At 42.4% G+C, this 12476-nt stretch overlaps 3 protein-coding genes across 3 annotated transcripts in view; 2 read left to right on the top strand and 1 right to left on the bottom strand.

The window, feature by feature from the left end:
- LOC109848322 lies at positions 37 to 1625 on the bottom strand. Its single transcript, XM_020417766.1, has one exon. The coding sequence runs from the start codon at positions 1567 to 1569 to the stop codon at positions 316 to 318; it is 1254 nt and encodes a 417-aa protein (XP_020273355.1). The 5' UTR covers positions 1570 to 1625; the 3' UTR covers positions 37 to 315.
- LOC109847296 (protein FATTY ACID EXPORT 5-like) lies at positions 2394 to 4019 on the top strand. The gene is given in 4 exon segments (XM_020416531.1): positions 2394 to 2626; positions 3592 to 3632; positions 3634 to 3680; positions 3947 to 4019. Coding segments are annotated over 4 exon segments (366 nt in total). The 5' UTR covers positions 2394 to 2421.
- The window catches only part of LOC109847957 (cytochrome P450 716B1-like), a 2260-nt gene continuing 1685 nt past the window's right edge, over positions 11902 to 12476 (top strand). Inside the window, exon 1 of the mRNA XM_020417186.1 lies at positions 11902 to 12384. Within this exon, the coding sequence (XP_020272775.1) occupies positions 11902 to 12384 (483 nt within the window). The remainder of the gene's footprint in view (positions 12385 to 12476) is intronic.

The raw sequence follows: 12476 nt of genomic DNA, 5'->3' as shown, positions 1-12476 counted from the left end.
GTTGATCTTGGCAGGATTAAGCTGATAAAAGTTACCAGGTTATTAATTACCAAAATACTGACAAGATCCACCAGTAGAATGTTAGCATACAGCAGATTTTGTTGGCATTGAGATCAAAATCTTAAAACAATCCCCAACATTTGTTTCATTACGTGCGAAAGTTCTACAGATGGACGTGCGCTTAACGCCAGCAAGCAGAGAAATCCCAATAGAACACATCCCATTTCCTCCACCTGCTCTATAAAATTTCATCGCCAACATCACAGATGTCCAAAGAATTACCAGCCGCAATCAGAATACTACCTCAAATGCGCTCTACGCCATATCCTTGTCCTTGAACTTCTCATCCTTGCACCGCCTTTGATCGATAATCATCGATTCAAAAACATCCAATAAATCATCCAATCCCTCCATATCATTCCCCAGTCCCTTCAATGCGCAAACAATACTCTCTATTGTCGATAAACACCCGACCTTAGGTTGATGCCTCACTTCACTATACAAGCTCTCCTTCTCCGAATCCAACTTTATGTGTGGCAAAAGCTTCAACCATGGATTCTCATGGTACATTCTCTGTGCCTTCGCCCAAGTTCCATCCAAAACAATCAAATGCTTCACTTCGAAATCCATTTCCTTCGGATCGAAACTCGACTTCCCTCCAGGAAACAGAAGTGCAGCTCCTGGAGGTATCACAATGTCAAACTCCTCGAAATCTTCAAGCTCTTCACTACTAGGCTTCAGTTGCTTCCTCTGTAACTTTGTCACCCTAAATTCATTACGCGCCAAGACTCGGCCGAATGGAGTGTTCAGAACCCAACTGATATCAGGCTTCGCAGTGCGTTCAATGTCGATTACAAGCTCACCGGCAGAGCAAGCGAGTCGATACTTGTCAAAAACCGCTTCTACCCCATCTTCGAGTTTAATGCATCTCAATTTCTTCATTGAACTTTTATGCTTCGTCAATTGATCAACAAAAGACCCATTATCAAAACCATCACCATTATCATAATCAACCAAACGGGTACCTGAAAAATCCAATCTTTCGACGGAATCCGATCGATTTGGATCAGAAGTCGCTTCTACACCACCCTCAACCCCATTGCATTTCAACTTCTTCAATTGATCAGGACTGGACCCATCACCGGAGCCGTCTCCATTATCAAAACCAGCTAAACGGGTCTTATCAAAATCCGATCTTTCGACGACTGGGCGGACGGCGAAGCGGGCGGTGAAGTTGACGTCGGTGACGGGGACCACGGCGAGGTTCTTGAACCCTAATTGGGCGACCCTGGTGGAGTTCAGAGGGTGGCGCTTCTCGAGGGAGTGTTGGAGGATGGTGATGGAGATCGGGTTGTTCAATGGCGGGGTCTTGAGGCGGGAGCAGAGGCAGAGGCGGTGGGGTTTTGTGCAGCGGTGGCAAAATGGTCTTTTTGAGGGGGTGCTGGCCATGGGGATTCTAGGGTTAGGGTTAGGGTTTGGAGTTTGGAGGAGATTGGTGATGTTAGAGAGGAAACGAGTCTGAATTGGTGAGAGGCTTTTAAGGTTTGAGCCAGGGTTTAGAAACACCATTGCCAGGTGAGAATATTTGTTCCAAACAAGATTATAAATTGTTAGGAAACTTTCCCCCCAATTTCTTGTTTTGTATTTGTAGGAAAAATAATAGCAAGTTTGAATCTGGAGTTTATCATTAAATAAGGCTTAAAAGTGATATTAAAAAATCCTAGAGATTTCAACATGGATTCCACAGTCTTGAGTTCGATTCCAGGTTGGGCTATAAAAAAGAAATCTTTTATCTTCGATTCCATGTTAGGAATCTTTTATCTTTCAAAGTTGTTTGATCTGTTATGAAACATTATTTAGATTTTTTAAAAAGTCTTGAACAAATTGATGCTAGGTAGTTTTTCTTTCAATAGATAGACAAATAGGTTTCAAAGAAATTTTAAATACCGATAAAGATCTCAAAATGTTATTTGTAAATACATCCTTTGTAAATACATCCCTTACATTTAAGATCAGTTACATCAATAGCAAAATTTTAACATTCTTTATCTTTTTACTCTGTGAACAAGAGCAATCACACGAAGGATATGTATTCTATTTAGGTCTTCTCCATACATAATATGTGCGTATAATCACATATTAATCAATGTGCTTTAGTGTCTATAATGCCAAAAAATGTCAAAACTCCAAGACTCGAGCAAGGTTGAGTTTGTCACGTTGATCCTGAACATGTTCAAACTTCTGACTAATCCATGACCAAATCCAACACTACCTAAACATTTCACTTTGCCAATAGCAATAATAGTGCCTCTCATAGAGAGTGCATACCACGAGCCCAACAAAACTCTACAAGATCTAACAAAAACCAAAATAAAAACCCAAAAACAAGCATTAAAAAATAAAAAAAAAGGGAGGGAGGAGATGCATGATTTCTGCTTCACGATCCCGTATGGGCTATTGGTGAGCGTTGGTGGCCTCATGGGCTACACCAAGACAGGGAGCACTGCGTCTTTGGCCGGTGGCGTTGGCTCCGGCATCCTCCTCCTCCTCTCTGGATTTGTCAGCCTCAGTGCTTTTGAGAAGCGCAGGAATTCTTACCTCGCGTTCTTCGTCGAAACTGATTCAAGTTTATTCTCTTTTTTCGCCATCTTGGCCCGATTAGGATTGATTTAGTTTTTGCAATGTTATTGTGTTTCTTTTATTGTAAGTGTTGGATTTTGTGTTTGCTGAGGATTAGGAGAGATGAGTATTGTTTTGTTGTGCTTGTTTTAGACTGAGGAGGTCCAAATAATGATTTAACTTTGCTTTTTTTTTTTTTTGTTGAGATTATTTTGTATTAAGAAGACTGGACATTGCAGGTAGTCTTATATTATGCTTGTTTTGAGGTCAGGCAAATAAGTTTTGTTTGGTTCTTGTGTTTTGCTTGCCGGATAGAATAGCATCCCAAAATTCCCAAGAAAACTCCATATATTAAGGTGTGCCATCTCCATCCCAATAACCGAGTGTCTTTGCATTTTCTTTTTATTGCAAAAGACAAATAGCTAAAAACAAAATCAGTATGCACATAGAAGAATTGTAAACTACTTAAGAGATTTAACACTTTCATTACAATCTTCAGGAAAATATTACCCATGTTGATAAATTAAAGAACAATTATAACGTTGTCCATTATCTCTAGTCTCAATATGGAAAAATGTGGAGCTCCGTATTAGAACAATAACTCTGATAGATTCCTGTGAATAACCATTGCCTATTAGTGTTCATTGGTTGTTTTTTTCCTCTCGCTTAAACATTGTCACCTCATTTTGGATTGAAGTAAAGATGTAAACCAATTTTTGAGATATTTCAATAGAATTTTAGAGAATTCAAAATAAATGAGCTCCGTGTTTATTTGGACATACCAGTATTGCCTCCTGTTGTTGATACAGTTGCTTCAACAATTTCAATTTATTTGTGTTGTCACTGATACACTGTTAAGAAAACAAAAAGCTACTCGATTCCTTTCTATGTTGTCATTCATTTTGGTTTTCCGATGATTTATCTCCTTGTCATTGTCTAAATAATTTATTGAAATTATTGAATGTGTCACAGTTTGTTCGCTGGCATTAACATATGTTACAGGACAAAGGGTAGCTTCAGACCTTGAAGATAATGCCAGCGGGCATAGTTGCTGCCCTCAGGTTAGTTCTTTGGATAGCTTCAATTTTCCATTCTCACCCTTCTATCGATGTTAGTAAAACATTTAAAGTAATGACACACCATTTTCAGGGAGATGGATTGTTTTATTTTCTTAGGAACTCTTTTAGGTTATTGATTTTTATTTTTTCTGAACCAACAAGTCTCCATTTCACTTGTAAATTTAGACATAATAAAGAAAAATTTATCACCAAGAGTTTCTACACTCAAACATTCCAAGCTCATTTGTTCCTTCTATAATCTCTTGCAGTGCAATTATGACTGCATTATATCTCTACAAGATTGCAACTGGTGGTAACCATATTCCTGTTAAATCTGAGTAAACGTTGCAGCATAAATTTTTGATGTATTGTAACCAAGTAACATACTTGAGTCAGGCTGTTGAGTTGCAAGATCCATCGTTGTGTTCATGATTGAAGATTTGTATTATACATTGTAGAATGTGAAAACCCTAATTCATTATGAGATCTCTTGGGCTTTATATAGGCCCCTACAAAACTTACAAATAAGTCCCTAATAATACTAATATGTCAACACTCCTCCTCAAGATGGGCGAAAGATATCTATTAAGCCCATCTTGTCACATCCTCTAATCATATCTACTGAGCTGAGCCCTTTAGTCAGACAATCTGCTGCCTGGTCCTTAGTCGCAATATGACTTAGCTCCAGTAGTCCACTATCCAACTTCTCTTTGATGAAGAACCTATCGATCTCGATGTGTTTGGTTCTATCATGCTGCACTGGGTTGTTGGCAATACTGATAGCTGACTTGTTGTCACACCATAACTTCATCTTAGCTCCTTGATCCAGCTTCAGCTCCAACAGCATACTCTTCAACCATAGCAACTCAGCAACTCCTAAGGCCATAGCTCTATACTCTGCATCAGCTGTCGATCTCGCCACCACTGATTGCTTCTTGCTCTTCCACGAGACTAAATTGCCTCCTATAAAGATGCAGTATCCTGAGGTGGACCTCCTGTCATCAGCACAGCTAGCCCAGTCAGAGTCGCAATAACCCTCGATATTCACATGTCCATTCTTTTTGAATATCAGCCCCTTTCCGGGGGCACTCTTTAAATATCTCAGAATCTGGTACACAGCGTCCATATGACCCTTCCTCGGATCGTGCATGTAGCGACTCACCACGCTTACTGCAAAAGAAATATCAGGACGTGTGTGACTCAAATAGATCAGCCTTCCCACCAACCTCTGATATCTGTCACGATCAACTGGTTCTCCAGTCTCAGCACCTAGCTTGAACTTCTGGTCGATCGGTGTAGTTGCAGGTTTGCACCCTAACATCCCTGTCTCTTTGAGAAGATCCAGTGCATACTTTCTCTGGGATAAGACAATCCCCTCCGCTCCTCGAGCTATCTCTATTCCAAGAAAGTATCTAAGCAAGCCAAGATCTTTCACCTCAAATTCCTTACCCAGTCTCACTTTGAGTTGGGCAATCTCCTTCTCATCATCCCCTGTAATAATCATATCATCCACATATACCGCAAGCATAGTAATGTGGCCTCCACTCCGTCGAAAGAACACTGTATGGTCGGCGTTGATCTGTTGGTATCCCATACCAATCATAGCCCTTCTGAATCTGTCGAACCAAGCACGGGGAGATTGCTTCAGACCATAGAGAGACTTCTTCAATCTGCAGACCTTTCCCACTGTCTGATCTGTACCAAATCCTGGTGGTATCTCCATGTATACCTCCTCCACTAGATCTCCATGAAGAAATGCATTCTTCACATCTAGTTGGTGTAGCTTCCATCCACCATTTACTGCCAGAGAGATTAAGGTCCGAACAGTGCTCATCTTCGCCACCGGTGCAAAAGTCTCATCATAATCGATGCCATATGTCTGACTATACCCTTTTGCCACCAGGCGAGCCTTGTAGCGCTCAACTTGTCCATCTGGATTCTGCTTCACAGTGAAGACCCACTTGCATCCAACTGCTCCCTTTCCTTCTGGTAACTTTACTAGCTCCTAAGTGCGGTTCTTCTCTAGAGCTCCTAGCTCCTCGTGCATAGCCGCTTTCCATTTTGGGTCCTTCTTAGCAACCTGCCAATTGTTAGGTACAGTAACAGAGTCCAATGATGCAATGAATGCTCCATATGCAGGGTGGATACTAGAATATGATACATATTGGGCAAGATCCCAACCATATCTATCGGGAGGATGTCCCGCATTACTGCGAGTAGTCCTCCGTACTGATATTGGTGTGGGAGGAGTAGGGAGAGGAATGTTATCAGTAGGAATGCTATCACCTTGAGATGAAATTGGTGGTATTTCAGAAGTCGGGGTAGGCGTTGGCAAGAGACTTGGCAGCATTAGTGGCACTGTAGGTACTGTTCCTGCAATTTGTTTGCCCTTCCTACTATATGTTAGTAGCTCCCCCTGAACAGTGGGCCTAACACCTCTTGTCTCATTTTCCTTTTCTTCTTGATTCTCCTGCTCCTCCTCAACTAACTCCTCCTCAACCAATTCTCCCTCCCAAGGAATCGATATAGAAATGGATTTCTCCACATTATTGCTCTCCGGTATCTCACCATTCTCCTCCTCTCGCCCCATACTTCTAGTATTGGGCGAGTTACTAGCAGATGAAGTTACCTTCTGGGTGTAATATGGCTCGAGTTCTCGAAAGTGCACATCCATGCTCACAAACAACATTTTTTCCACCGGGCTCCAGCAAACATATCCCTTCTGAGTAGCAGAATATCCCACAAAGATACACTTCACAGCTCTAGGGGAAAGCTTCCCGACAGATGGCTTGTTGTCCTACACAAAGCACACACATCCAAATACTTTGAGTGGAAGGATCCCACCATTATCTCCCTTCAATATCTCACACGGAGACTTCCAATCCAGCACTCTCGAGGGCATTCTGTTGATCAACGCTGTTGCGGTCAATACTGCTTGTCCCCATAATGTTTCTGGGACATTCATAGAGATCATCATGCTTCTATCAACCTCTAACAGATGTCTGTTCTTCCTTTCCGCTACCCCATTCTGTGCTGGTGTGTATGGGCAGGTTGTCTGGTGATGTATTCCTTGAGCTGGCAAATATTCTTCAAGGGCTCTGTTGGTATACTCTGTCCCATTATCTGACCTCAATACTTTCACCACTGCTCCGTATTGAGTCTGAACAGTCTTATGAAAATTTTGGAAGCACCCAAACACATCACTCTTATTCTTCATCAGGTATAACCAAGTAACACGAGAGAAGCAATCAATAAATGTAACAAAATATTTGTATCCATTCATAGAACTTGTGGAACAAGGCCCCCAAACATCTGAATGTACCAGGTCAAATGCATGAGAACTTCTATGACCAGAACTAACATAAGAGCTTCTAGTAAGCTTTCCAAACTCACATGCATCACACACAAGTTTCTGTTTATTTGCTTTCTCAAATAAAAAAGGATACAATCTACCTAAAACACTAAAGGATGAGTGTCCCAAACGCTGGTGATGGAGCATTAACTCATTTTCAGCACTCATTTTGGATCCTACTCCTGCTTCCTCTATGACTGACACCAATGCTGCATCCAGCCCATCACGATCCAGATACCACAGTCCACTACGCCATGTGCCAGTCCCAAGTCTCCGCCCTGTCCCCTTCTCCTGGAAAATCACCTTGGGAATATCAAAGGAAACAATGCATTTTAGTTGGAGGATGATAGAACTAATGGATAAAAGATTGACTGGAAAAGAAGGAGCATGCAAAACATTGGACAAGGTTACAGAACCAGTACAATCGACTGTACCCTTACCAACCACCGGCTGAAATGTACCATCAGCTGTTTGAATACTATCAGGCGATGCTAAGTGAGTATATGATGAGAACTCACTAGCATTACCTGTCACATGGCGAGATGCACCGGAGTCGACTATCCACTCTGATGATCTGTCGGGAGACATAGAAGCAAGAGCATGTATGTCATCAGTACCTTTGTTTGGATGAGCATAGGTAGCAGTATTGCCTCTGACGAAGAACGAAGTGGATGCCTCCGCAGTCCCACTCCTCAAATCTCCATCCCCTGCTATTTGGTGTTTTTTCCTGAGTATCGTGAGGAGAGCACGATCCTCCTCTGTAAAGACCACCTCAGCTTCTTCTTCTTCTGCTACCGTCAGATTCGCCCGATTTCCTGCTCCTCTTCCACCTCGTCGACCCCCACGGCCATGACCACGACCTCCGAACTGTTCACGTCCACCCGAATCTCCTTCCTTAGATGGCTTGGTGCAAGCATACCGTAGATGACCCACCGCACCGCAGTTGTAGCACTGTCGGGTCTCTCCCCTAGGTCCAGTGTTGCTAGAGGCTGCCAGTGCTGACTTCACCACAGGAAGTCCACCTGTCCCCGCCTGCAGCCGAATGCGAGTCTCCTCCTGGATCGGAGCAGAGATAGCCTCCTCAAGCGTGGGAATCTTTGGCTGAGCTAACAGCAACGCAATTCGCTGAGCGAATTCTGATGGCAATCCCTTGAGGAATACCATAGTCCGCTCCTGTAGGAAGGCCTCCCGCTCCTTACATCCCGGGTCCTTACAACTCGCCCGAGGTGAGAAGTGATCATAATCTAGCCACAGACGCTCAAGCTCTGTGGCATACTCCTGTACACCGCCTGCAGCCGAATGCGAGTCTCCTCCTGGATCATAGCAGAGATAGCCTCCTCAAGCGTGGGAATCTTTGGCTGAGCTAGCAGCAACGCAATTCGCTGAGCGAATTCTGATGTCAATCCCTTGAGGAATACCATAGTCCGCTCCTGTAGGAAGGCCTCCCGCTCCTTACATCCCGGGTCCTTACAGCTCGCCCGAGGTGAGAAGTGATCATAATCTAGCCACAGACGCTCAAGCTCTGTGGCATACTCCTGTACAGTCCGCTCTCCCTGGACTGTGGCGTCGATCTCTCCTTTAATCTGGAATACCCTCAGGTTATTCCCCACTCCATCATACGTCCTCCTCAACTTCTCCCAGACGTCCTTCACCTTCTCAATGCCATCTACCGTGGCGGCGATCGTTGGGACCAACGAGTTGAGAAGCCAGATGTACACCAACATATGAGTGGTCTTCCACTCATCTCTTCCCTCTGAGTCCTCCTCCGGTTCTGTCGCCTCTCCTGTCAGGTAACCCTCCAGGTTCCTCCCTGCAAGGGTGTATCTCACCCGTCGTGACCAGCTCAAGTACGTACTTGGTCCATCAAGCTTCAGGTCGATGGTCGGAAGCTCCAACTTCTTCGATGGTTTTGTCGCACTCTCACCAGCCGACAACTTCATTAGCTTCATCAAAGTTGACACCTCCGCGGGGTTCAACTTCTTGATGATCTCCTCCATCGAACAGGCTTCAGACCCAACACCTGGTCACCTTCTCTTCCAACCCTTGTTGTGTGCAGTAAAAATTTCGGCAGCACCTCTGCTGCACAACAAGAGGAGGATCTCAAACAAATTCTCGTTTCTCAGAGGAAACAAGAACCAAAAATAGTAATATATCTCATCGAAGTGAGATATATACTCTTCCTGTCATCAGTTCGAGGACTGAGTCGAGGGAACCCATGCCAAACTCTAGGTCCGGCATAGCGCAGCAGGGAGGGGGAGCTCGAGGTGGCAGCGGCTAGAAAGAATTTTAGAGGGGGGGTTCGGGTCTGGGAACAGGGGGGCAACGGGGGGTGGTTCGGGTCGGGGAACAGGCGGTCAGCGGATCAGGGGGGGGTTCGGTCTGGGAACAGAGGTCGGGGGGGTAAAAAACACACACCACCACACCACACCCCGTTCGGTCCGTAAAATGGGGTAGGCGGAGGTTTGATTGGACACAGGGGGGGGTCGGCGGTTGGGCTCCGGACAGGAGGGAAAACCAGGAGGGCTGGGGTTCGGGTCTCGAACAGGAGCGAGAACAGGGGTCAAACCAGGCGGGCGCGGGCTCGTTGATCGACAGAAAGAAGAGGGGGGGGGCTGCTCGATGCTCTGGTGGCGTCGCCGCCGACACGGAAGAACGGAGTGGGGGGGGGGCCTTTTTTTCGCTTGATCGACGAGAGAAGGGTGGGGTGGGGGGGGGGCGGGCACGCGGGAGGAGAAAAAAGGGCCAGGGGGGGTGTCCGTCTAGTTTGTGCGCTGATCACCATTTAATGAAAACCTAATTCATGTATGAATCTTTGGCTTTAAGTCACGCCTACAAAACTTACAATAGAGTCCCTAATAATACTAATATGTCAACATACATTAATGTCTTAGATTATGTACGCACTGTGTTATGTGTATTTGAATTAATATTAGAAGAACAAAGATAATCCTATTGGATTATCCTGTGTTTATCAAATGATTAATGAAAACCTAATATCGTGTTCAATTCTGAGTATCGTCGCCTCAGTTAATATAAGATTGATGTATGCGATAGTTCAATAATTTGAATACAATTAAATATCTGGTCTCTCATCAAGAAGTGTTATATATATAGCTGGTATAGATACGGGATACAAATATGATGAGGTACCAGTATGTGAAACGAAAAATACTGAAAGTACAAAATGCAGATTTGGAGAAAAACTTATGAACTTCAACAGGAGACAAATCTTCATCATAAAACTTGTTTCAAGGAACATCAACAAAATCACTCTGTTGATGAGGTGCCAAACACTTTTAATTCTCCGGAAAAAGGAAAATAAAATGTGATGTACAGCTTTGAACAGTTATACCATTAGTTTCTATTGAGGAGGCCAACATTTGGAAATTTTGCATTTTGTGGCATAAAATGAACAGAAACCATTTGATCAAGTTTTCCATAAAAAGTTTGGAACTTATTTACTTATTGGCACTGTAACAATCCTACTCTTCTAGTTGTCTCTTGGATAGCTACTCACCATCTCGATATCTTTATTTTGTAAGAGACAATATGAACAAAAGGAATTTATTTTTCTATCATGTATAAAATTATTAATTTGAATTCTATGCTGAAACTTTTTTTTGATTTCTTTGTGGACTACTAGTTGAACTTGTAAGTTGAGGGCCTTAAAATTTGGATTATCTCCTATAATAATAACAGTCTTAGCATGACATGGACTGATTCTCATAAGCATTTGACACATCTAGATGATTTTCTTGGATCCTTGGACAATGGGAATATTCTGGTTTTCAGAACCTTAAGATTCCAAATTGATACCTAAATCTTTTTGTTTTATAGTGCTGATGCATAAGTTTGCCAATTGGGTGTTATAATGAAGTATGACATTCTTTGATTCCTCAGCCACCATGACTCTCTCTTTTTCAAGCCTATATTTTGTTTCTTCTCATACTTCGTTTTTAACGATGTTGTTACTTTATGTAAATCGTTTCATTATCTTTTTTTAGTTATGAAATAAGATGAAAATATACACCTTTGACTCAATAAAGCTTTGTTTTATGTTCTTCAGTCTCATTTTTTCGAACTCCAACCAATGTTAATGATTGTAAGTAGTAAAAAAATAGTTTAGATGGTATAAATAACTATGTCTCCAAATACAGAGGGCACAAAGATGAACTTTTGGGATAATTTGATCTTCTGATGTTGGAATATGGAAATTCAAGGCCTTATTATTTGTTTCTTTTGAACTAACTTTCCGTTCATAATTATTGATGGATCCTTTCATAATAGTTGATTCAATCATTGGTTTACGAAACAGAAGTGAAATGATAGATGCTAGGATGAATGCATTGATCTTTAATCTTCAAGGAAAATTATTTTGATGGACTTTAATGACTCTGACACCATGAAGAGAGATAATTATAATCTCTTTCGCTGGTTCTTTCAAGATTATGCTCTTAGTATCTATTTATTATATTAAGCAAAGAAGACCTTTGGGAGGGGTGTCTTATTTTAAAGTTTGTCATACTTTCAAGATTTACCATAGGCCCTTTTGGGTATTTTGATCTCTAAAAAAAGAAAATGAGTGCTAGTCAAATACAATCCAGAGAGTTTTGTTCAAGAGTTTATTGGTTGAAGTATGTACTTCAAAATCAGAATTAAACAAGGGGCCTAAACCAAAAATTCCCTTGTTCCATTTCTAACTTTCATGATTCTTAATTAGCTACTCAACTAGATCCTCTTTTGTTCTGACCTGAAAAGGAATCTTGCATTCTCTAATTCCTTAATATATATTCCAAAATACTAAGAACAGCATCATATGTATATATAAATAGGGCCTTCATTCAACTTGTCTTGCACACTAAATTGTCTTCAATGCCTCTCCTACTTCTCTTTCTTGCTTTCCTCCCTGTCCTCTATCTCCTAAGCAAATCAATGAAAAAACACCAAAAACTCCCTCCTGGCTCTCTGGGCATTCCCTTCATCGGCCAGAGCCTCAGGCTTCTTCATGCAATGTGGACCAATAAAGGCGAAGAATGGCTGGCCCAGAGGATAGAAAAGTATGGGCCTATATCGAAGCTCACACTCTTTGGTGCTCCTACTATATTTCTGACTGGTCCAGCTGCAAACAAGCTCATATTCACACATGAGGCTGTTGTTCCTCAGCAGCCCAAATCGATACCGAGGATTATAGGGAGGAGGAACATGCTGGAGTTGGTTGGGGATGATCACAGACGAGTTCGAGGTGCTGTAAGTGAGTTCCTGAGGCCTGAAGTGCTGAAGAAGTATGTTGGTCATATTGATGGGGAGGTTAGATATCATTTGGAGAAGAATTGGATTGGTCAGAGCGAAGTCAAGGTATATCTTGATTTTTCCCCCAGCAAATTTTGATTCTTGATTAAGAGACTCAACTTTTACACAGATAAAAGGATGAAAATTTTCTTTTATAG

The sequence above is a fragment of the Asparagus officinalis genome, chromosome 7, assembly GCF_001876935.1.
Source record: "Asparagus officinalis chromosome 7, Aspof.V1, whole genome shotgun sequence".
NCBI lineage: Eukaryota > Viridiplantae > Streptophyta > Magnoliopsida > Asparagales > Asparagaceae > Asparagus > Asparagus officinalis.
The sequence above is the reverse complement of the archived record's forward strand: the minus strand, read 5'-3'. Positions and strand labels throughout refer to the sequence as shown.

What these genes read in the sequence shown, in the direction of transcription:
- LOC109848322 (XM_020417766.1), bottom strand. Translation starts at nt 1,569, where the DNA reads ATGGTGTTTCTAAACCCTGGCTCAAACCTTAAAAGCCTCTCACCAATT.